The 24,519-nt window shown below is 46.9% G+C and overlaps 1 protein-coding gene across 2 annotated transcripts in view; it reads right to left on the bottom strand.

Annotated features, from left to right (window-relative positions):
• Ak7 (adenylate kinase 7) overlaps positions 1-24,519 on the bottom strand; it is a 73,559-nt gene that overhangs the window by 30,190 nt on the left and 18,850 nt on the right. For both annotated transcript variants that reach the window (XM_021179123.2, XM_021179124.2), the window contains exons 5-12: positions 22,839-22,949; positions 16,984-17,064; positions 15,909-15,997; positions 11,992-12,082; positions 9,635-9,712; positions 8,296-8,445; positions 5,549-5,677; positions 4,286-4,415 (exon numbers count right to left, since the gene is read on the bottom strand). In XM_021179123.2, coding sequence (XP_021034782.1) covers positions 4,286-4,415; positions 5,549-5,677; positions 8,296-8,445; positions 9,635-9,712; positions 11,992-12,082; positions 15,909-15,997; positions 16,984-17,064; positions 22,839-22,949 — 859 coding nt within the window. The remainder of the gene's footprint in view (positions 1-4,285; positions 4,416-5,548; positions 5,678-8,295; positions 8,446-9,634; positions 9,713-11,991; positions 12,083-15,908; positions 15,998-16,983; positions 17,065-22,838; positions 22,950-24,519) is intronic.

The following is a 24,519-nucleotide window of genomic DNA, read 5'->3' as shown; positions in this document are numbered from 1 at the left end:
GGGTATTGTATCTCCTGGAACTAGAGTGATGGATGGTTGTGAGTCACCATGTGAGTGCTGGGGTTCAGACCCAGGTCCTCTACAACAATGGCAGGCGTTTTTATCTGCAGAGCCATTGCTCCATCCCCTCCGCCTGGTTTTTATTTTCTTGAGACAGGGTCTCTCTACATAGCCCTGGCTATCCTAAACCTCACTATGTAGACCTGGCTGTCCTCAAACTCAGAGATCCACTTGCCCCTGCCCGCAGATTGTAAGATTAGAGGCATGCACCATCACCCTCTACTTTCCACCTTAGATTTTGAAACAGGGACTCTCACTGAACCTGGAGGTCCCTAATGTGGGTGGCGGGCTGGCCAGTCACCTCTAGGGATCCACCTGTCACCAGCCCCCCACCCTCCCAGTGTTAGGGCTACAGATGTGGGCCAGGCATCTGAGCTCAGGTCCTTGGGTTTGGCAGCAGTAAGTTTTATCAACTGAGGCATCTCCCCAGCCCCTTTTATGGTTTTAGACAGGGTCTCTCTATTAACCCCAGGCTGCCCTGGAACTCATGATTCTCCTTCAGTTTCCCCACCTGCCCATCTATGCTTTACTACCTCAGGAATTCCCACAGTGCTTTCCATAAGAGCTGGACTTGTCTACTTTTAAATGAAGCCCCACTTGTCACAGCTTTTAAACCACGACCTTGCTTTTCTTCTCTCTAACTTTTACTCTACCTTTTCCAATATTAAGAATAATTAATATGTTGCTATTAACCCACACTCAAAATCTCTAAAATAGGATTTAAAAGTAGCTGCCAAGCCAAGACTCTCCAGTATCCTGTGCTGGGGGAAGATGCAAAGTGGAAAGGAGCCTGAAGATTGGTCCATTCTTAGTATAAAACTCCCAGACAAACCCCACCAGCCACTCTCGACTCTGCTGACGTAGGTGATCCGAGTGAGCACAGAGAACTCATAGCTGAAGCATTATGGCTGAAGGACAGATGCGGGTGGGAGCCTTGACCAGGACTGTGGGGGACCTCCCTGTGGGGATGGGACACCGATGCTGCTGGAGAGCTTGGAACTGAGAGGGTCACGTGAGGGTGAGGCGAGAGTGAGCTCCCCGGGTGTGCTGGACACCTGTCCCCGCAGAGGGTACAAAGGTCCTGTTTTGTTCAAACACACTCAAGGTTCATGTTCTCAGTTCAAGTAAACACAGACAGGGGGGATTTACGGACAGACTTGATGTCGTCCTAGTTTCGTTTCTGTTGCTGTGTTTAAAATATCATGACAAAAGCACGGTAGGGGAAGATGGTTATTTGGGCTTCAGTTACAGGTTTATGGTTCATCCACACAGGGAAATGAAGGCGGCAAGAACTGAAAAGCCAGACACGTCATCCACAGTTAGGATCAGAGGGAGATGAATGCATGCATGCTTAGCTCCTCCATGCTTACACAGTCCAAGCCCCTTGCCTAAGGGATGACGCCACCCAGGGTGGGCCTAGTTGTCACGTGTTAATTAACAATCAAGACAATCTCCCACAGACATACCCACAGTCCAACTTGAACTGGGGAATCCCTAACTAGGACTCTCATCCTAGGTGATTCTAGGTTGTGCCAAGTTGACCATTAAAACTCATCAGCAGACTTGAGAAATTGAAGATCTTCCTAGAGTAACTGAAGACCAGATAAACACCTCTAATTTTGTAGGAAGTGGGGAGTATGCGTTGGGGTGCCAACTAAGAGAGGTCATGGCAGAAGAGTAATGAGTTTGAGGCCAGACTAGGCTCCACAAGGAGACCCTATCTCAAAGCACCAAAACCAAAGCAATATAAAGACAAAGTCTGTCTCATTCTGTAGGTTGAGTATGGGATGTCCAGGCCCTTTCTCTAGAGCCTGCACAGTTCACTGTGCCCTGTTTGGGCTCCTAAAGCCCAGCCTAAAACCTAGCCATAATGTCCCTACTGTCTATAAACATTCCATTCAGCAGATTCTTTCCATAGTTCCTTTGTCCCCTGGAATGCCTTATCTTGAGGGATTTCCCTCCCCTCCCCAAGGTGAGAGAGAGCAAGGGCTATGGGGGAAGCCAGGGTTGGTTTAGATTCTAAGCACAGACTATGGTTCCAAATAAGGTCTTGTGGGCAAGGCAGAGGCCTCACTGTATCTTCAAATATTAGCCATGTGTGTGTGTGTGTGTGTGTGTGTGTTGGCCCCATTCCCCTTGGGTAAATCTATATGTATTTAAACTTCATTTCCTCATGGGCATAGCAAGGCAGAAACAAGGCTAGGTTAGCTTGTGATAAGAGGGGAAAGAGGTAACCTGGACTAGAGAGAGAGGCTAGGAGGACCAAAGGTCTTAAAAGGTAAGGGGATGTAACTAGATACTCAAGGGCTGGGACCAGAGTTTATTCTCTACAAGCCAATCAAAGATGCCTGGGCAGTGGCATGTCCCCTGTGTGGGGTATTACACAGGTGACCAGGGTGTTTTGTAGTTAGGGCCACAGCTGGGCTAGCAGTTACTTGAGAAAATGTTTTTACTTAAAAACCACTGACTTCTCTCTTGGGCCCACGAGGTAACTAAAAGCAGACTGGAGGGCAGGCATCTCCGCGGTCACTGCTCATCTGTCCTCTGTACTTTGGGTCAGACTCCCAGTGAGCTCTGCAGACAGGCACGTTAAACAGCTCAAGGAAATCCTCTAAAAACTGCCAGGCCAATACCCACCACAGGTCACCCACCTTCTAGGCTGAGGACACAATGATAACAGTGGTCGTCCTGAGCCTGCAGTCACTTTGGATTTGGAAACAGCAGCACTTCACAGACAGACCTCATAGATCGCCCCGAAGCCCAAATCACCTTTTCATGGGAACGGGCTTGTCTCTCTGGAGACAAAGATTTCTCCATTTTGTCCTAAGGAACCTGAATCTGGACGATCTGCAGGGTCATATGGGGATGAAGAGTGCTTGACCATGCATACCCCTCACCCTGCTCAGGTCTTCCCTTGCTATAATAAAGTCATGTTAGTAGCTAGAAGACGAACTGTTCACTTTCTATCTGCCCCTAAAGGGCCACTGTGACACAAACCCTTTCCTGTCTTTTCACGGTTGCTGTTACCACGGGAGCAGGTGGTGTGGGATCTTACTGTGTGGGAACCCCTAAGGCTGGGTGTCTGTTGGGGACTCTTGTTTCGTTAGGACCTGGAATTACATTCCCAACCACTGTGAGATGGTTAGCTGGGAAGAGTCCCATCTTGGTGCCAGAGGCGTGGTATTGCAGAAGAAATCTCTAAGGCAGAAGTTCTCGACCTGTGGACTGTGATCCCTTTAGGGGTTAAATGACAGGGGTCACATGACAAATATCCTGCGTGTCGGATGTTTACAGTATGATTCATCACAGTAGTGAAATTACAGTCCCGAAGTAGCAACAAAGATAATTGTATAGGTGGGGATCATCACAACATGAGGCGCTGCATTAAAGGGTGGCAGCATTGGGAAGGTTGAGAGCCACTGCCTAAGAGGGCCAAGGAAGACAGTCAGTGTCTAAGCCACAGGATATGCGCCACACCCAAAAGAGCAGCAAGCTTCCAGTGGTTTCTGCCATCTGAGGAAGCTGTGTCCTTGTGACCTAGTGCCCACGTAGACCCCGGGGCGTAAGAAATAGCCGCTGACAAGAGCAGGGTAAGGAAGAAGGAAACAAGAGAGCCACTGGAGAGCCTGACCAGGTGGGAGTCCCAAACATTGACTGTATGCAGCTTGGTTTGTGTACGGTGTGAGAATCTCTGTGTTAAAGTGAGATCGTGTACTGGTGATGCTGCGATTCACAGTGACGGCCCTGAGAACACAAAGAAACTGCTCTGTCACAGCTCCACACTGCCAACTTCTGATTTAGTTTTCAAATTAGGAAATTATCAGACAGTCACCAAATTATTTTTCTGGGAAATGAGCTAATGGATTATCTATTTTGTTGTTATTATATTTTCTACCACGCAGGATGCTTTAACAAAAGGTTGTGTGTGTGTGTGTGTGTGTGTGTGTGCCCATGTACATTTGCATGCACCAGGGCAGTCCCTGTGCAGTCCAGAAGTTTTTGGATCCCCTGGAGTTAAAGGTTGTCACACGGGTGTGTGGGTGCTGGGAACCACACTGGTGTCCTCTGGGAAAGCAAGCCGAAGCTCTTGACCACTGAGCTATCTTTCCAGCCTGCAGACGGGCATTTTAGAACCAGAGCGGAAGCTAAAGCCGCTCCCGCCAGCCTGGCTCTGGCTCTGGGCCGCCTGGCTTGGCTCTCACCCCACCAGCTCTCTGGGCGTCACCTGCGTTCTGCTCCATGCTTTCCTTGATGCCGTCAAGGAGCTCCTGGGCGTCATCCACGTTCTCTTCCTCCTCCTCCTCTTCGCCTTCCTCTTCTCCTTCCACTGACTCCTTGGGTGCAACAATCGCCTCCTGTATGCCACGAGAGTAATCAGGCTGACTATGCCTGGCACTCGGGGTACCGCTTAGTCATCTGGCTCTTGAGCCTGGGAAAAGCCTAGGTTGGGAGTTATCAGGTCACCGATGTCATGCACGAATCTGCGGGATGTGTGCATCTCCCAAGATGGATAGGGGGCCTTAAGGCTTTCCTTAACTCTACTTAGGAGAGCGGTGCTATATTCTGTGCTAACTCCACAACCACCTAGGAGTTACTAATTACTATCCAAGGCACCGATTCTTTCTTTCTTTCTTTCTTTCTTTCTTTCTTTCTTTCTTTCTTTCTTTCTTTCTTTCTTTCTTTCTTTCTTTCTTTCTTTCTTCTTTTGGAGACAGGATTTCTCTGTATAGTTCTGGCTGTCCTGGAACTCACTCTGTAGACCAGGCTGGCTTCAAACTCAGAAATCTGCTTGCCTCTGCCTCCCAAGTGCTGGGATTAAAGGCATGGGCCACCACTGCCTGGCTTTTTTTTTTTTTTTTTTTAGATTTATTTTATCTTCTTTCTTTCTTTCTTTCTTTCTTTCTTTCTTTCTTTTTTTTTAAAATTTGTGGCAAGGTCTCACTATAAGTGGTTATAAGTGAGTGTCTTTAACCATTGAGCTACCTCTCCAGCACCCAGTTTGTTTTTGTTTTTGTTTTGTTTTTTTTTTTTTTTTGGTTTTTCGAGACAGGGTTTCTCTGTATAGCCCTGGCTGTCCTGGAACTCACTTTGTAGACCAGGCTGGCCTCGAACTCAGAAATCCGCCTGCCTCTGCCTCCCAAGTGCTGGGCAGCACCCAGTTTGTACTTTACTTGAAGGGAACACATTTGGATAAAACTCGAAATTTAAACCGAGGTGTAGCCATGTGGTACATCACATGCTTAGCATGAACAAAGCCCTGGGTTCCATCCCTAGGGCCCCTTTAATGACCTTTCGTGGTTACTTATAGGAGCAAATCTTGGTCTTACCGCTTTTAAAAGATAATAAATAGTCTGATACTAGACTGAGAAAAATACAATAAGTTTTAAAACTAAACAAAACTAAAAATGTTCCAGCCCACAGGGAGAAGATGAGATGCACTTGGGATAGGCTGGAGGCAGAACCCCAACAGAGTATCTGAGCCCGTTACCAGTTTGGCTATGGCTTCAGCAATCACATCCTTCATCTTGATGTGATGCAGTTTGTAGTACTTGGCCAGCTCTTCAGAGATGCTGGATTTTCCCACAGCAGGAGGACCAAGGATGCAGATCTTGATTGGCTGAAAGAGAACGGACAATATGTCTCTTAGGGCTTAGGAGATAGAAGGAGTATCATTTCAGGACTGTGTTCTTTTCCAGGTCTCTGGACCCTTTAGTCTGACTTCAGCAACTCAGCCAAGACCCCTGACTATTCTATCTGTGGTAGTTTGCACAGTATGGCCCCCATAGGCTCACGTGTGTGAAGGCTTGGCCATAGGGAGGTGTACTATTAGGAGCTGTGGCCTTGTTGGAATAGGTGTGACCTTGTTGGAGGAAGTTTGTCTCTGGGGGGCGGGCTTTGAGATCTTGCAAAGGTCAGTCTGGCCAGTATGTCACAGTCTCCTTCTACTTTCAGACCCATATGTAGAGTTCTCAGCTCCTTCTTCAGCACCATGTCTGCCAACATACATCCATGTTTCCTATTATGACAATAATGGACTAAACCTCTAAAACTGTAAGCCAGCCACAATTACATTTTTGCCTTTCTGAGTTGTTATGGCCATGGCGTCTCTTTACAACAATAGAAACCCAAACTAAGACACCCTGCTACTGTGATTGCTACCCCATCATCCTGAAGATGCCTGCCCCCTATCAAGGTAGCTTAGAGTCATTCACTCCTTAAGAATTTAATAGCGGGCTGGTGAGATGGCTCAGTGGGTAAGAGCACCCGACTGCTCTTCCGAAGGTCAGGAGTTCAAATCCCAGCAACCACATGGTGGCTCACAACCATCCGTAACAAGATCTGACTCCCTCGAGTCTGGAGTGTCTGAAGACAGCTACAGTGTACTTACATATAATAAATAAATAAATCTTTAAAAAAAGTAAAAAAAAAAAAAAAAAGAATTTAATAGCATCAGTGTTCTGACTTGGGCCAGTGGAGAATATGGAACTCAAGCCATGCTCAGGATGTTGGGCGTGGTGGTACATGCTAGCTAGTAGTCCCAGGACTAGATCATGGAGGCAGGGGGATCACAAGGTCAAGGCCAGGCCCAACAAACCAGAGAGAAACAAGCCAGGGTGTGTCATGTAAGACTGTCTAAAAATCAAACAAACAATGAAGAATGATAGAGAAAAGAGAGAAAACACCCATGTGCCCAGGAACACCTACAGGTATTCAAGGTTTTCATGCCACCAGTTTCATTTGTCCTGGACCATTCTTAAGAAGACAAGAATTTATGGTTCAGGGCATGGCATCCTACATTGTAACTTAGATATCTCTGGACTGAACTTGGTCTTCAGTAGTTTAATTTATTTTGATTCTTAAAAAAAAAAAAAAAAAAGATCTATGTATCTTTCTATTTCTCATTTATTCCAGACAAGTGCTCCCTTCGTAGTCCAGGCTGGCCTTGAACTTGTGAACATCTTGCTTCTTTCTCCCTTTTGATCATTTTGTTAAAACCACTACTTTTGTGCTGGGACATGTCTTTAATCCCAGCACTCAGGAGGCAGATCTCTATAAATTCAAGTCCAGTCTGGTCTACAAAGCAAATCCAGGACAGCTAGGGCTTGTTATACAGAGAAACCCTGTCTCCAAAAACCAAAACCAAGAACCAGCCAGCCAAACAAACAAACAAACAAACAAACACTTTTTCCTGTTTGAGGAGGTTAGAGAGTTCAAGACTACCTGGGCTACAGCACAAGATCCTGTCTTTAAAACAAAATAAAGGGGTCAGGTGTGGTGGCGCACGCCTTTAATCCCAGCACTCAGGAGGCAGAGGCAAGCAGATTTCTGAGTTCGAGGCCAGCCTGGTCTACAAAGTGAGCTCCAGGACAACCAGGGCTATACAGAGAAACCCTGTCTCAAAAAACCAAATAAATAAAAAAATAAAGAAGAGGGGGCAGGAGGAAGAAGGCAGGCAGGCTTGCCTGAATGCTAAAGGTGCTATGGCATCCATAAGCAGTTAGCAAATACTTTCATCTAACAGAAATATAAAATATCAATAACAAACAATCATTTCTTCCAACAAGTTGCGAGAAACTATGGCCTAGCATTTTGCAAGTTGTATTTTAGAGCCCCAGTGATGGAAAGAATTTCCACTGGCTGTGTCTGTAAGCCTAAAGAACACATTGTTTCACCCAGAACTTCCCAGTCATCAGTTGGTTGCCTTGGACACCCTTGATAAGCATGAACACTGAAGTGGATCTGAGTGCCTGGAGTTACTGTTCCTGTCTGGTGAGGGGTGATAGGTGAGTACCAAGAGGCCAGGCAGTGGTGGAGGCGGGACAGGGCCATGCTGGATCCCAAGATGGGTTTGCTGAAGTCACCAGCATGAAACCCAGCTGTCAACTGAGTAGGTGGGTTGGTCTGCCTGGTCTGTCCATAGACCAAGAGTGAATCCTGCTTCCTGGGCCGGGTTGGCCTTATCCAGGACTAAAACCAGAAATAGTAGTCTATCCCTTTGTCCATACTGACCAGTTTGTTATGATCGATGCTCACTCCTTAATTGTTCTTACATTGGGCTTACAAGTTTTAATGCGATACATGTGCCAATTATAAGACCGGAGAAACAAGGCAAACGTGAACCGTGTGCTTAGACGTTCTAACGTGGAAACCCTCCCGCTGGTACGGAGACGCCAGCAGTGAGTTCCACAGACTTTACATCCAAAGCGGGGGGAAACCGTAAGCTATGGTGGTTACCAGTAATCCCCGGCTTTGCTTGTACTCTTTGAGGATGTTGTTGATGTTCTCCACGAAGCCTGTTTGGGCGACCCAGCGGATGTTAAAGTTCTCCTTCACAAACAGGGCTTCCATCCTCAGGTTGACCAGCAGGTGGTCGAGGTACTCTTGCTGAGGGCAAGGGGGAGAGTGTCGTGTTATCATCTGACCGTCATCTCGGACAAAATCGCTACAGTTGCTAAGGAAAGCTGTGTCTGTGCGCTGAGGAGGGAAGTCGATCAGCCGGGCACTAAGTGTCTACAGAGCACCTGCTATTTATTCCTGCGTCAGCAACCTCAGCACCGTCCAGCGCGTCCTGGAGATGGGAGCCTGGGCTTCGCCTATTCCCTTTACTGATTGGCTACAGCCCCGGCCCTGAGATATTTTTAAAGGCTCTTCAAATCTGTTCTCTGGAGCGAGCAGCTCCCGTTTTTCCTTTAGTCTAACAGCTCGAGAGTACGAAGGCACTGGACTGCAAGCTACAACTCTTTTCAGTCCTCCCCTTCCCTCTCCACACATTCGTTTCTCCTTTCCTTTCTAAGACTCAGACTCACGTAGCCCAGGTTAGCCTTGAAGTCACTTTGTAGCTCCGACTCTTGACAAGTCTGGCTCCCATCCCCAGGTGCTAGGATCACAGGTACATACCACCATGCCTACGCTTGCCACCACCCCGCCACCAGTGCTGGCAAGGGAATCCAGAGCCTTGGATATGCTTAGTAAGCGCTTCATACTCCGCTCCATCCTTAGCCTTCTGAGACTTTCCTTCTGTTGTGTGGTGCTGGATCCTGGTCAATGCCTTGCCCAGGCTAGCTCACTCCACTGAGCTCACTCCCCAGCCTTTTTTATTTTGATGAAGGGTTTCACTTAGTTGCCAGGCTAGCCTGGAGCTCACTCCTGTAGCCTGGGCTGGCCATGGAGTCAGATCCTTCTGCTTCTGCCTCCCTAGTAGCTATACGTCCATCAAGCCTGGCCCTAGCCCTTTAAACTAAATTTAAATTTTTATTATTTACTGTATACATTTTGTCTTTATTTTGTTTGTTTGTGAGACAGGGTCTTACATAGCCCAGGCTGGCTAATGATATACCTTTGAACTGCTGATCCTTCTGCCACTACCTAGGGTGTGGGGGTTACAAACAGTCACTACTACACCAGCTAGCATCTACTTTTTAAAAAATAATGCAATCTCATGGTTGATCCTCTTTAATAAGTATAGAGGAAAAAATTCTCTAACCCACAGCCTACCCACCCCCATCCCATTATGCCCCTTTAATATTATTCAGGGAAACAGTTCTTGAAAACAATGTTTTTTCCTTATACTGACTGTCAAGTCCTTTGTCAGGAAAGCATTTTCTTTGGGCACCTTCTGGATCTTTCCAGGGCCGGTATTTTTGCTGATGCACTGTTAGGGGGAGAAACAGAGAGGTACTATTTGGTTCACTTACAAGGTTTGACACAAGACTCAAGTGAATGTGAACGTGACCAAGCAGGCAAGTTATGAGACATTTTCAAAACAGTACACTTATCATACCCTCACGTGTTCTGAAAACACCCAGGAGCAGAGATGAGCAAGGCTTGGTCTCTGCCCTCAGGGACCATGGAGGTCCAGGAAGGACACAGTCATGTGCATGGATCACTGCCCTGTGGGATGCTTCCGGCCGGACAAACAGAGTCCATGCAGCTCTCTGTTAGACACATGTGGAGAACCTGTTGTTTTTTAGACTGTGCTCCTGCCCTGAGCTCCACCAGACCAGAGCAAAACAAAATGGAGTCCCTCAGGCTAAGGGTCATATAAGCAAGTGAAATGGAAGGATGCTTCCCACCAAGGGACAGACTCCATAGTAGATCGTTTTTCTCTCTCTCCTGAAAACTGCAAATTCCTTCTGTTTTAACCCTTAGATGGAAAAAAGATGTAACCAGGAAAGACCTGACACTACCCCTACAGTGTTTTTTTTTATTATTATTGTTTTTGTGTATGGGTTGGGGAATGGATTTGTATGTTGGGGAGTGGGGGGGGTGCCAACTTCAATTCCTACTATTTTACCATAGCTCAGTGGGGGCTATTATTGCCTGAACTCACGAATTAAGAATAAAAGCCGAATAGTTCTATCAGCAAACTTGCCAGTAATTTTATCTTTAGGCATTCCGAGTATTTGTGCCCTCCTCTTCCCTATTCACACATTGAAATTTTAACCCCTGAGATAGAAGTGTCTGATGGAGGAGGCAGAGGCAGAGGCAGATAGATCATGACAGTGACAGTGGAATCCCTGTAAAGAAGGGCAGTGCCCTCATCACAGGATCCTGGGAGAGTCCCCGGTCTCTCTCCCATGTGAGGTGCACGAAGAAATGTGCCATCTGTGAGGCCTTCAGCAGCCACCAGATCTGCCAATGCTTGACCTTGGACTTTGTACCCTACCCCCCCACCACCACCACCCCCAAACATGAGTGCCACATGCCCATGTTTCCTGACCTTCCAACTTTGTACATTCTGTTACAGTAATCCATACAGACAAAGGTACATGGAGGAGAGACACAGCTTTGGGTGGGTGAGTGGACTCCTTGCCAAGCCCTGGGAACCTGCGTCGAATCCCTGGGATCCACGTGGTGGAAGAAGAAAGCCAACTCTGAAAAGTTGTCCTCTGACCTCAAGGTGTGCAGTGAGGCCTGGTGTGCACAGTGCACACTAAATGAATGTAATAAAGATTTAAAGAGTGTTTGGAGATGTCTGATCTGAGAGGAGAGAGAGAGAGAGAGGGAGGAAGGCTACAGAGGAAGATCCTGGAATTGAATCTTAAAGTTAAGCTCCAAGGAGCCAAGTGAGGGCCAGAGGGGGCCACAGCAGGCAGCTGGGCCAGCTGGGCCATGGGCTGGTTGAACAATCTGAGGTTGCCTGACCTGTGGAGAGCTGGGAGGTGGGGGGGTCACTTGGCAAGAATTTGGCATTGGGCCAGGACATGGAAGTAAGCTCAGGCAGGAATCTGATTTGGGAATAGAACAAAGAAGTAGGCTTCAGGCAAGAATTTGACTTTGGGCTAGGGCAGGGAAGTAGGTTCAGATATCCTGATCATCCTGATAAGTTCTTAGAAACACTGATCCAAGGACTGCAACAACAGTGATAAGGTAAAAAGTTTATTGTCTTGCTTGTTCCTTGACCTATAACTGACCTCTTACTTGCATGTAATTAAAATGTTATAAAAGTAGAATTAGGAAAAAATAAGCCCCCCTCAGCCTTAGAACTGGCTGGGATCCAGTTGTTGTCTGATTGTCTTGTTCTTTTTAATCCTTGCTCCTGCCCTGGAGAACCTGTGGACACGCTGAGCTGGCTTGGTCACTGACCCCTGTCTAGAGAGCCTAGAAGTGCCTGTGGGTTGAATGGCCCTCTCTATCAGTTCTGCAGGCCAAGTGTCACAGACTCCGGCATACCTTCGGTGATGACCTCCGTTCCCTCCCTGTGGATCCAATGGCGGCCTTTCTTGCTTTCTTACAGATGCATATTAGACAAAGGTCTTTGGGGGAATAACTTCCCATGGCTCAGGCTGCAGTCCACAGCCAGTTAATTTGAGGCTTAAGGCCATTTTATTTTATGTGTTCCCAAGCCCTTGCTAGCATAGGAAGTCAGTAACTAGCATCCAGAGTGTACAGCTACTCAAGCTAAGCCCGTCAGGGTGTGAGGACACAGACCTTGACGAGGTCTTCCAAGGTGTGCACAGCCTCATCCACAGCCACCAGGTAGTGAAGCTTGGGCACGTGGTCTATGATGTTCTGGATCACTCTGTAGAGCAAGGGGCACATTAATCAGACAGGAAGAGACAGTGAGATAAACAGACCTCGCCCCCCCTCCTGTCCCCGGACCAGGGAGGTGCTTGGTGGTACTTTGATAAGGGGGTCTCATGGTCCACCAAGAAAGGGTAGGGGCTACTATCTGTAGTATACAGATGAAGGGGGTAGGGGGATGAAAAGGCTAGGTGACATGTCCCAGACTGAAGAACTCCTGGCAAAGACAGCCAGGTCTGAAGACAGAAACATTTGTGTCCCAAACCTATTTTCTTTGTGACTTATTTTTCTGTTTCTTTGTTTCACTTTTTATCATATTATTGTTGTTGCAATCACTGTTATCATTATTCTGACCTATCCCTTGAGCTCAAGGCCTTGCATGCTAGGCAGGCATGCTACCGCTGACCACCACACCCCCAGTTCTCTCTTTTTGTCTACTTACTTATTTTGAGACAGGATCTCACTCAATTGACCAGGCTAGCTTTATCCTTGCTCAGGCAGGCCCTGAACTTTTTGATCCTCCTGCCTCAGTGTCCTCGGTAACTATTGTTACAGAACCACTTGGTCAGATGCAACCTGGTTTCTAAGTATATATATTTCTCAACTCCAGGAAGAGGACCTGACCCAGGCTTCACATCAAGAAGGCTTGTCCACCCCATGGCTCACTTGAATCTCACAACTGTGCTTGGGGTCAGTGATTTGCAAAGTGAGATGCAGACTCTAGATTTTGGCAACTGTCTTAAGGAAGTCATGCAGAGGTGACCTGCCTCAATGACTAACAATGAGTTCAACACTCTTGTCGGACAGCTGCTGTGACTGTCCCCATCTGATGATGAGAGACATTATGGTTTGAGGCAGATCCTTGTAGTTGTAGAAAAGATAGGGGCTGGAAGTCCACCACAGTGGCCTGTTAGTTCTACGGGAGTCTTAGGTTCTTCTTCAGTAAAATGAAATTAAAATGTGCACATCTAAAACTTCATTTGGCTCCCGGTAGAGTGAATGTCCAGCCTGTGCCTGGACCTGGGCTCGACCCCCCCCGGCCCTGGAAATGAGAAAAGCAGCAATAAGTGTTCATTTCCCATCTATTTCATGTCAACATCGTAGAGGATTGTAGCCATCAGTTCTCATTCCTCTGGTAAATGATTCAGTCTTCAAAATAATCTGCAGGATGAAAGAAGGTGTAACTGCAAGGGGAAAGGGCCCCACAAAAGAAGAGGAAAAGAAATCACCCTGCAGGGGCTGGAGATGGCTCAGTGATTAAGAGCACTCACTGGTCCTGAGTTCAATCGCCAACAACCACATGGTGGTTCACAACCATCTGTAATGGGATCCGATGCCTTCTTCTGGCGTGTCTGAAGACAGCTACAGTGTACTCATATACATAAAGAAATCACCCTATAATGGATCTTGATAAGTAAGATGTTGGGCCGGAGAGAAGGCTCAGTGGTTAAGAGCACTGACTGTTCTTCCAAAGGTCCTGAGTTCAAATCCCAGCAACCACATGGTGGCTTACAACCATCTCTAATGAGATCTGATGCCCTCTTCTGGTGTGTCTGAAGACAGCTACAGTGTACTCATATACATAAAGAAATCACCCTATAATGGATCTTGATAAGTAAGATGTTGGGCCGGAGAGAAGGCTCAGTGGTTAAGAGCACTGACTGTTCTTCCAAAGGTCCTGAGTTCAAATCCCAGCAACCACACGGTGGCTCACAACCATCTCTAATATAATAAATAAATAAATCTTAAAAAAAATTAAATAGGATGTTAAGGACTAGTGGAAATCAGGTGTATGGATCCCCTCCCCCACCCTCTTCTCCTCCTCTGTGTAACTGTTAACATCTAAGGCCTGCTTGCCCTGGAGTATTTTTCTTGTAATCACAAAGATATAAAGGACTTGTGTGTGGAGTATTTGGTTTGAAGAATGTTAAAAGATTGGCTGAGCCGGGCGTGGTGGCGCATGCCTTTAATCCCAGCACTCGGGAGGCAGAGGCAGGTGGATTTCTGAGTTCAAGGCCAGCCTGGTCTACGAAGTGAGTGCCAGGACAGCCAGGGCTACACAGAGAAACCCTGTCTCGAAAAACCAAAAAAAAAAAAAAAAAAAGATTGGCTGAGTGTGATAGCATGGGTGAGGCTGAGGCAGGGGGATTTTCCCAGTCAAGGCCAGCCTGTGATCTTCAATCTTTAAAACCAGGTAAGGCAATGAAAACCTCCTGCATTGAGAAGGCATACTTCACTACTTCTTTCTTCCAGTTAATTTTGGCTGTGGCAAATCTAGGGATTTTTATTATTATTATTATTATTATTATTATTATTAGTAGTAGTAGTAGTAGTAGTAGTAGTATTTCAGGAATGAGAGTTAGAGTAAGAGAAGAAATGGCTGCCTAGCCCAGGTTAGCCCTGAACTCGCTGTGTAGCTCAGACTGGTCTTGCCTTCTTCCTCCTGGGATCACAGGCACACACCACTGGATGGGGCAGATATGCGAGCTGTGAACTGGGATTGGTCTCTTTTTCCAGAGACTCTGCTCTCAGAATAGTAATAGGGGTCACTTAGGTTCAGGGCTTCCAGGGATCTACACAGTTGTGGCCCTGAAGTTCAATCTATGTGACTCTCTCTAAGACCCGGAATGATTCCCATCCATAAGAGGGAAAAAAAAAAAATCTAGGCCTCTAGAACCAGCCCCCTTGGAGACCAGCCTGTAGGGCAGTGTAAAGCCCAGGCGGTTGGAATGCAAGGCTGGCATTTCAAGAACTGTGACCCAGCTCTCCACCCTGTTGCTTGCGTCAGCACCTACCTGGACTGGGTTGGGAGGCTTGGAGAGTGTGGGAAATTCAGGTCAAGTGTGAGACCCAAGTGCTTAGAAGAAGGCACCTCTTTGTTACACTGCAGGGGGCTTGTCCCCCCCCACCCCCCAGGGCAGAGAGCTCCCAGTGGGGCCGACTGAGGGTTGGAAAGTTTCACATTGAGAACCAAAGTTTCTTCAGGCCTTTTGGAGAAACACAATTCTTCACTCTTAACCTCTATACACTAACAAACGATTCTATTAGGTAAACCTTCTGGAATGGAATGTGTGAAGCTTGGCTGATCTCTAACCTTTTCTGACCCTAAAACAAATGCAAAACTATAACCCACTATAGAAAGGATTTTGTGATATCTGTCACCTGTTTAATGTGGAAACAGTGGGGTTTTTTTGTTGTTGTTGTTTCTGGTTTTTGGAGACAGGGTTTCTCCATGTAGCCCTGGCTGTCCTGGAACTCACTCTGTAGACCAGGCTGGCCTCAAACTCAGAAATCAGCCTGCCTCTGCCCCCAAAGTGCTAGGATTAAAGGTGTGGGCCACCACACCTGGCAACAGTGTTTATTGAATGAGTTCGGTTTTGATTCCTTGCTTCTGAGGCTATGAGAGTCCTTGTGACCTCCTCCAGGAATCGGAGTTCACCGGCCATGGCCTCAGGATATACTATTTCCTTATTACTTGTAAGATTTGAATTCTGCCCCTGGGGAAGCTAAGGCTGGAGGCAGAGGAGAGTGAGACCCTGTCTCAACGCGGGTGGAGGGGAGGCTTCGGGCTTACAGTTCGCTGCCCGGCTTTTGGAACTTTGTCTCCCATTGCAACCCATCTTAGCTGAGACAAGGGGGGAAGGAAATGGGTTGTTCAGCAGTGCACCCCAAGCCCTTTCTTTCCCAGGGCTGTTTCTCGGCTGACAGGGTCTCTAAGTGATGAAGCTACACTCGTGATCAGAAGTGTGGAGACTTGGGATGGATAAGGAATGCTTCATCAGACACATTTCCGGAACACGTCACACTTCCTGGAGGCCTCTTACCCTGCGAGGTCAACAACATGAATGGCCGGAATGCAATTGGTCCCATCTCCAAACACTGGTAGTGCGGGGACCTCGCCCAGCCAGGCCATCTGAAAGAGACGGGCAGGGGGCATTTGCCCCACCCAGCATGTGTTTCTCAGGGGGCTCCAGAAGCACCACCGCGCGCGCATGCCTGGCTTCTAGTTGTCCCTCTTGCGTCCCCTTCTCTCAGACTCTCATCCAGTCAGCCCCATAAAAAAATCTAGTTGTCAACACTTAGATCTCATCTTAATGATCTGCAGTATTTGACCCTACAGGAAACTCCGGGTTTTTTTTTTTGTTTTTTTTTTTTTTGTTGTTGTTGGTTTTTTTACCAGAGATCCAGTCTTGATCTCCTCCCTCCTCGACTTTCTTTTTTATCATTATTATTTTCTTTTTTTTATTTTCACCTTTCCTTAAAGCATAGCTGTGAAAAGACAGCCAGATATGTTTATGAACTTTCTCTTTAAATTTAAAGTTCTTATTGTGTGAGGGAGCGAGTGTGTGTAGCGGTGTGTGTCAAAGCACAAGTGTGACTTGGTTCTCCTACCATCACCCACTGAGGACTGAACCCTCCCCTCCCCTCCCCTCCCCCATCCCCTCCCCCCCCCTCCTTTCTCTTTCTTCCCTGAGACAGTTTTACCATTGTCTTCTAGGCTGATCTCAGTCCTGCCTTTGCAGGCTGGCACCCCCTGCCTTGTAAAACACTGTTGGAGAATGCACACAGTAGGCTGACAGATGGCCCAGCAGGTAAACACTTTCCAACAGGGACTCCACCAAGCTGTCCTCTGACTCGTGTACTGGAGCTGAGGCGTGTGCAGGCCCCAGCACACACATAATATACATGTATATAGTAGTGGTAGTAATAATAATAATAATAATAATAATAATAAATCAAATAAATGCCAACAAAGAATCCCGGGAGTCTCAGGCTCTGAGTGAGGTTGAAGGCAGGGACATGGGATGAGGGAGTTGCTACTTTGTAACCTAACTTGAAAGTGAAATTAAATTAATAATGAAGAAAGTAGAGTCTACTTAGTCCTTGGAAAAGCCAGACCTTAAAAAATGTGTGTAAGATGCCTCCTTCTGCTCCATACTGAAGTCCCGAGGCGACTACATAAGTTGCGAACTTTTTGGCCTAAATGGATAAAATACAGAGAAGGGGAGGAGGAGAGGGGGAGAGAGAGAGTGAGAGGAAGGATATAACATTAGTTATATTGAAGCAGACTTAGTAAGTTAAGTGGATGCTGTTACAGACTCTGCCGTCTTTTCTGGGCTCTTTAGGCACTGCTTAGGGCTGAGACAGGGTCCCTTATTGGAGAAGAAAAAACTGCACGCAATACAGAAAAGTTCCCAGCCACCACAGACATTTAATGGGAATGAAGAACTAAATTAAGGCAGAGCTGTTCCTTGTGACAACACCTGTGAACTCTATGTTGGCCCCGAGGGGAAGGGAAGCTGTGAAAACAGGTCCTTCTAGAAGGATCTTCAGTCACCTTTCAGTCACCTATCACAGGGCTCACATGACTGTGAAGCTCAGGACCCGGTGGGGGTTTGCTTGGTTTGTTTTGAAACCGGGTCTCACGTAGCCCAGGCTAGCCTTGCACTCATTATGTAGCAGAGGATGACCTCTGCTTGGTGAGTGCTGGAATCACAGCTGTGTGCCTCCACCCCTAGCTTATGTGGGGCTGAGGATCAAACCAAGGGCTTTGTGCACGTTGGGCAAGCAATCTAGCAACTCAGCTATGGCCCCGGGCCCTGTACCAGGTCTCAGTACGAGGGTTTTGATTGATATAAATGCTCTATTTTGCCCGGAGATGAAGTCACTGTGGTCTTGGTGACACTTAGTGGTGACCAAGCTGGCCTCAGTGGTAAGTGTCTGATGAAGCTGCTCTGGAGGCTAAGCTTGGAGGATTACTTGGGCTCAGAAAGTGGGCAGACCAGCCTGGGTGTCTCAGCAAGACACTGGCAAACCAGAGAGCTTTGTGCAATGAGTGTGGTTGGCACCGTTCCTTGCTGTTGTTGTTGTTTGTCTGTTTTGTTTTTTTCTGGATCCTTGACATGAGGTCCAAATACAAAAGACGGAGTGATGCCTAGGTTTCTTTCCCTTCCCTAACACTGCTCTCCAGAACTGGAGATGGACCCCCAGATCCGCCAGCATGCCGGGCACACCTTCAGGCATCAGACCTGGTCCCCTGACCCCTGAAGCTTTATTCACAGACTGCCAGTGTGCCCAGCCTTGAGTGGAACTGCTAAAGTCTGCTTAATCACCATGGTGACTTATTCTCACTCAAGGGAGATTCAAGAGTGGGGGGTAGCAGTAGGGGGTGGAGAGATGGCTCAGTGGTTAAGAGCACCGACTGCTCTTCTGAAGATCCTGAGTTCAAATCTCAGCAACCACATGGTGGCTCACAACCATTTGTAATAAGAGCTGACGCCCTTTCTTCTGGTGTGTATAAAGACAGCTATAGTGTACTTAAATATAATAATAAAAAATCTAAAAAAAAAAAGACTGTGTGTGTGTGTGCTTGTGTGCACACACTTGAGGGAGGGAGAGGGAAGGAGGGGAAAGAAGAGAGAGGAAGAGGAGGAAGAGGAGGAGGAAGAGGAAGAGGAAGAATAAGAGGAGAAAGAGGAGGAAGAAGAAGTAGTAATGGTAGCAGTAGTAGTTGTCATTGACACACTGTCCTGGCTGGACCTAGTGGCTTATGATCATAATCCCAGGACTTACGTGGGAGGCTGGGGCAAGGATTGCCACATTTTAAGGTGTGCTTAGAAAGTTCCAGGCCGGGGCTGGTGAGATGGCTCAGTGTGTAAGAGCACCCGACTGTCCAGAGTTCAAATCCCAGCAACCACATGGTGGCTCACAACCATCCATAAGGAGATCTGACTCCCTCTTCTGGTGTGTCTGAAGACAGCTACAGTGTACTTATGTATAATAAATAAATAAATAAATAAATAAATAAATAAATAAAATTATTTTATAAAAAAAAAAAGAAAGTTCCAGGCCACCCAGGATTACAGGGTAAGATCCTGTGTCAGGATAAAAAAAAAGAATAGAAAAGAGAAAAAGAAAAAGGGAAGGGGGGGAGGGGAAGATGATTGGGTCTAGACATTGCATAAACAGATAATCATAGCTGACCTAAACAGATAATCATAGCTGACCTAGCATGACTCACGGGTGCAGGCATCTTGTGATGTTCACTGATTAAGCAGAAAGAAGGACAGATTTTTTTTTCTTTAGTTTGAGCCTGGTGGCACATGTACAGAATCTAAGAATTTAAAAAGATTAAGGCAAATTCAAGATAGACTGGTCTACATACCAAAACTCTATCTTAGAAAATAGATTTGGGGGCTGGTGAGATGGCTCAGCGGGTAAGAGCACTGACTGCTCTTCCCAAGGTCCTGAATTCAAATCCCAGCAACCACATGGTGGCTCACAACCACCCATAATGAGATCTGATGTCCTCTTCTGGTGCATGTGAAGACAGCTACAGTGTACTTATTTATAATAATAAATAAATCTTTGGGCTAGAGCAAGCAGGGACTGAGTAAGTGGGGTTGACTGGAGTGAGCAGAGGTCCTAAATTCAATTCCCAACAACCAGATGAAGGCTCACACTATTTGTACCGCTACAGTGTACTCACACACATAAAATAAATACATACACCTTTTTTAAAAAAGAAAATAGATTTGGGGCCAAGCACACAGGCAAACATCTTTACTCTTAAGACTCAGTGGGCACAGGCAGAGCTCTCAGTTTGAGACCAGCCTGGATTATATATTGAGTTCCAGGACAGCCAAGCAGGACTAGCTAGTGAGACACAGTTTCAAATAGGAAAACAAAACAAAAAAAATTTGATTTGATGGGGCTGGAGAGATGGCTCAGTTGTGCTATGTTGGTTTTCTAGAACCTGCCCGGCAGCTCTCAACCACCTGTAACTCCACACACTCAGGAACTCACTTGGCAAACACACGCATGCGCCTAGGTGTGCACACACAGTACATATACATACATGAAGGCAAAACTCTTGCACATAAACTAAACATTAAAAAGGGTTTTCCAATAATTTTTTTATCATTTAGAGTTAAGGATGAGTCAGTATATTTTTATAATAAAGGCATTGTTTACAAATAAATAGCTGTTTAAACAAAGGTGTGAGCCGGGCGTGGTGGCGCATGCCTTTAATCCCAGCACTTGGGAGGCAGAGGCAGGTGGATTTCTGAGTTCGAGGCCAGTCTGGTCTACAAAGTGAGTTCCAGGACAGCCAGGGCTATACAGAGAAACCCTGTCTCGAAAAACCAAAAAAAAAAAAAAAAAAAAAAAGCAATAAACAAAGGTGTGAAGAAGGCACTGTGGACTGGCAGAAACTTAGTTTCTGCGTGATGTTACATTTTCATTTAGTGAATGAGACATCTGAGTGATGGACAAGGTGTAAATTATAACAAAATAGCAGAATATGGAGCTGGAAGACATTTAGATAAGCTGTATGTTCCTTTTATTTCCCAGTCTAGGATATGTCTCATTGGCTGAGTATATGTAAGGCCTTGGCTCACTACCCAGCATCCAGCTTGCCCCAAAGTTGAACTAGAATGTCTAATTCTCTCCCCTTCTGTTTGTCTGTTGTTGTTGTTGTTGTTGTTGTTGTTGTTTGGAGACTGGCTCCCACTGTGTATTCTTGGCTGTCCTGGAACCGACCATGTAGACCATGCTGGTCTCAAACTCAAATCCACTTGCCTCTGCCGCCTAAATGCTGGGATTAAAAGCTAGTACAACCCTGGGCTTGTCTTTGAGTCAGGGGTCTCACTATGTAGCTCAACCTAGCCTTGAACAACGGATCATCCTCCTGCCTCACCTTCCTAGGTGCTGGAATTGCTGGCATGATTCAACACCCCCATAATCTGTTGTTTTCGTAACTATTTCATGTTCTGTACTGTATTCCTCAAAACCACGGGTTCTTCAGGAACAGAACTGAAGTTTGAAATCCCTCTTGTCATATCTTATAAAACCACAAGGTGGCGCTCTAGAGCCGCCATCGCTTGAGCTGTTTTTTTTTTTTTTTTTTAAGTTCAGTGGAACCTGGGGTTTGGGCTGAATGGGATGATGGCAGCAGCAGCATCCGCCTCTCAGAGTTCTAAAGAGGTCCCATGCGAGCATGAGGGTCATGAGGATGCATAGCATCTTCCAGGGCAGGCAGCTCAGCGAGGCCTGATTTGCCTCTCAGTTACTAATTACCCATTACAGGCCACTCAGAAATCTATTTTAGTAAAAGATAAAATTATCATACATGTCAAATGACAAATTTTGCTGCAATGGTAGCTTTTCTTTAATGGTGGGTGCTGGGGAGCGAACCTGGGTCCTTGACATTCAAGGCAGACTCTGTCACTGACTCAGTCCTACTCCCCCCCCCCCCGCCCTTTTTTTTTTTTCTGGTTTTTTTGTTTTTGTTTTTGTTTTGAGACAGGGTTTCTCTGTGTAGCCCTGGCTGTCCTGGAACTCACTCTGTAGACCAGGCTGGCCTCAAACTCAGAAATCTGCCTGCCTCTGCCTCCTGAGTACTGAGATTAAAGGCATGCACCATGATTGCCTGGATAAAAGATTTATTTTTAATTATTTGGGGTGGGTGCATATGAGTCCAGGTGCCTTAAGATGTCAGAGGCATCAGACATCTGGAGCTGGGGCCTCCAAGTGGCTGTTACACACTAAACTTAGGTCCATGCTCTTAACCACAAACTGAACTTGGGTGTGTGCTCCTAACCACCAAGCCATCTCTCCAGCCCCACCCTACCCTATCAGTCCCTATCCTAGACCAAAGTTGCCAAACTGGTCTAGAACTCCTTCTTGCAGTCCAGACAGGCCTTGAACTTGTGGTCTTCCTGCCTCAGTCTCTCCAGAGAGCTGTGAGTACAGGTGAGTGCCTGCAGGCCCTGGCATTGTTGCTGTAGTTTTGTCAGAAAGCATTGTGTTGTGTAGCCCAGGTTGGCCCTGAACGTTGGGTAACAGGTATGTGACACTGGATCCAGCTTATAGACATGTCTTTACAATCAGCTGTGTCAAGATAAACCTTATTGAATAATGGAGTTGGAATCAAGAAAAAAAAATGTTACCTCCTCCCCAGTGTCTGGTGACTGACAGATCTTGTTTTGAATGACAGTTCCCTACCCTACTTCTACAGTACCGCAGCTGTGAAATGGGGACAGCCAATGGGACTACTGCCAGAGTCACAATCAGAAAAGCTTAGGCAGGTTCAGAACAGTGCCTGGCCATCCCTGGCTGTGCGATCCTGAGCAAACGAATTCCTCCCCTACTCAAGCCTGGGTCTCTTTATTGTTTGTTTGTTTTCAAAACAAAGTCTCTGTATGTAGCCCAGGCTGTGAAGGAATTCATTATGTAGATCAGGCTGTCTGGGAACTCAAAGAGATCCATCTGCCTCTGAGGGCCCGGATTAAAGGCAAATGCTCGGCCATCATGTCTTTTGGTATGAGGGATGTTGCACGTTTCAGAGCTTTCTGAAGAAAAGTACTGCGAGAGACTCTAAGAACCACGATAGTGTGTGGACCCTTCCTTCCCATCCCTACTGAGTTAGTTATTGGCCCAGACCCCTCGGTGGAGGAGAGGCCGAGTTTAGCTGGGGGCCCAGCAGAGGGCTTTCAGGTCAGACGGCTGGATCATAATCTGGGCCAGGAACTCCCTAAGGATAGGATACACTGCTTGAGCCAAAGCTCACACCCGTGGGGATGCACGAGGAAATAAACCGCGGAGTTTGCACTGTTGTAGTAAGGTGTCCTGGCCGTGCAAAAACCGGTCTGAAAAGGGATCAGGGCTGAGTATGCAGAGGAGAGAAAAGCCCAGGTACACCACCTGGCAAGGAGCCTTTCCCACTCCACAGCCGTCTCTGCGTCCAGACTCACATTTTTCCCGAATTTGAGAACAATTTTTTCGGCGTTGATATGGTCCAGGAAGTTCGGGTGATGTTTCCTTCTTCGATAATCCTCTTCTGTGAAGGGAACCTCGTTGTCGTCCTAAGGGAGACACAAGGTGCAAGGCGAGTGCCCCAGAGCCAGGGGAAGAGGCCCTGCCGAAGGAGGCGCTCCTTCTGGCTCAATGGAAGTGTAATGCTCTATGCTTCCCCAGAATGAAGCCCGCATCTCCAAAGAGCTGGCTCAGAGAATCTCCAACAGTGCCCACATAAGGAAGGGACAGATATTCCCAGTGATGGACATAACAAGGACACTGCATACTCATCAAAACGTACCCCATGGACACGTGCAATTCCTATGCGCCAACTGAATCACATAGTGTGAGTAACCTGTAAGCCCTGCGTGCCCAAGGACCCGTAACATCCTGGAATGCTGGGGGCCGCTGGTCACAGAAAATAGCAAGTCAGGTGTTTTCACTCCACCAAACAAGGTTGGTTGTCCCAGCTGCACAGGATGTACTTGATCTCAACCACACCCCACCCTCCACCCCCACCCAAAGATTTATTTATTTATTATATGTAAGTACACTGTAGCTGTCTTCAGACACACCAGAAGAGGGCGTCAGATCTCATTACAGATGGTTGTGAGCCAACCATGTGGTTGCTGGGATTTGAACTCAGGACCTTCAGAAGATCAGACAGTGCTCTTAACCGCTGAGCCTACTTGATCTCATAATAGGCAGGATGCATGCTTTTCCCTGGATGGTGGCAGGAAGTACTATAGCCTGTGGCTTCAGCCTTTATGAATGCCTGACTAAAATAATTCAGCACCATTCCCAGGGGGCTGGGGGTGGGGTCCCAGGTATGAGCCTGGCCAGTATTTTATAAAGCTTGCTTTAATTGGACAGTCATGGATTTGGTCTTTCTCCTTGCAGTTTTCAGGTTTAACACCTCCACCTCCTCTGTCCTGGGATTACAGGCATGGGATACCATGGCCATTTTATACTAACATATGTAAAACCACCTGCTTTGAATTTATATTTATAGATCTGGCTCCTGGGAGCCCTAGACCTCTCCCTTCTGTGACTGCAGTAACCAGAGTGTGTGAAACCTCTAAACTGGGCTAAACAAAAACAACAACTTTGTTTTTGAGAGTGCACAAAGTCCCCAAGAGCAAGCATCCTATGACAACCCCTCATAGCAATAGCCAGACAGACTACAACAGCAGGGCCAAGATACGTGTAGATAACCTAAGACATCCTGCAGCAAATAGATAGCTTAGCCATCCTGATTGTCAGGTGGTTTTGCCCCCATGTTTGGTTCCTGCAGATTACTCCAGAAATGCAGTTGTTAAAATATTAACTTGCTGACCTGTATGGAAATTTCCCAAGCTTGCTGTAGCCACAATAAATACCCTGAACCCCTAGACTCAAGGCTCTCACTACTGAGCCCCTGCTGTGGTGATGGTGAGCGTTCTTACACCCAAGCTTGTAGTAAAGACCCTTGTGTATTTGCATCGGCACTGGCTCCTTGGTGGTCTTTGGGGTCCCTGTGTCTTGGATGTAACACTGTGACTGTACACTGAGAAAGGCATTAATTCAAGACAAGAAGTGGATTATTACCATAGACATGGGCAGGGAGTGGTGCCCATGCTCTCTCTCCTCTCAGCACTC

The sequence above is a fragment of the Mus caroli genome, unplaced genomic scaffold (assembly GCF_978045245.1).
Source record: "Mus caroli unplaced genomic scaffold, Mus_caroli_1 scaffold_14, whole genome shotgun sequence".
In the NCBI taxonomy this organism is placed as follows: Eukaryota; Metazoa; Chordata; class Mammalia; order Rodentia; family Muridae; genus Mus; species Mus caroli.
The sequence above is the reverse complement of the archived record's forward strand: the minus strand, read 5'-3'. Positions and strand labels throughout refer to the sequence as shown.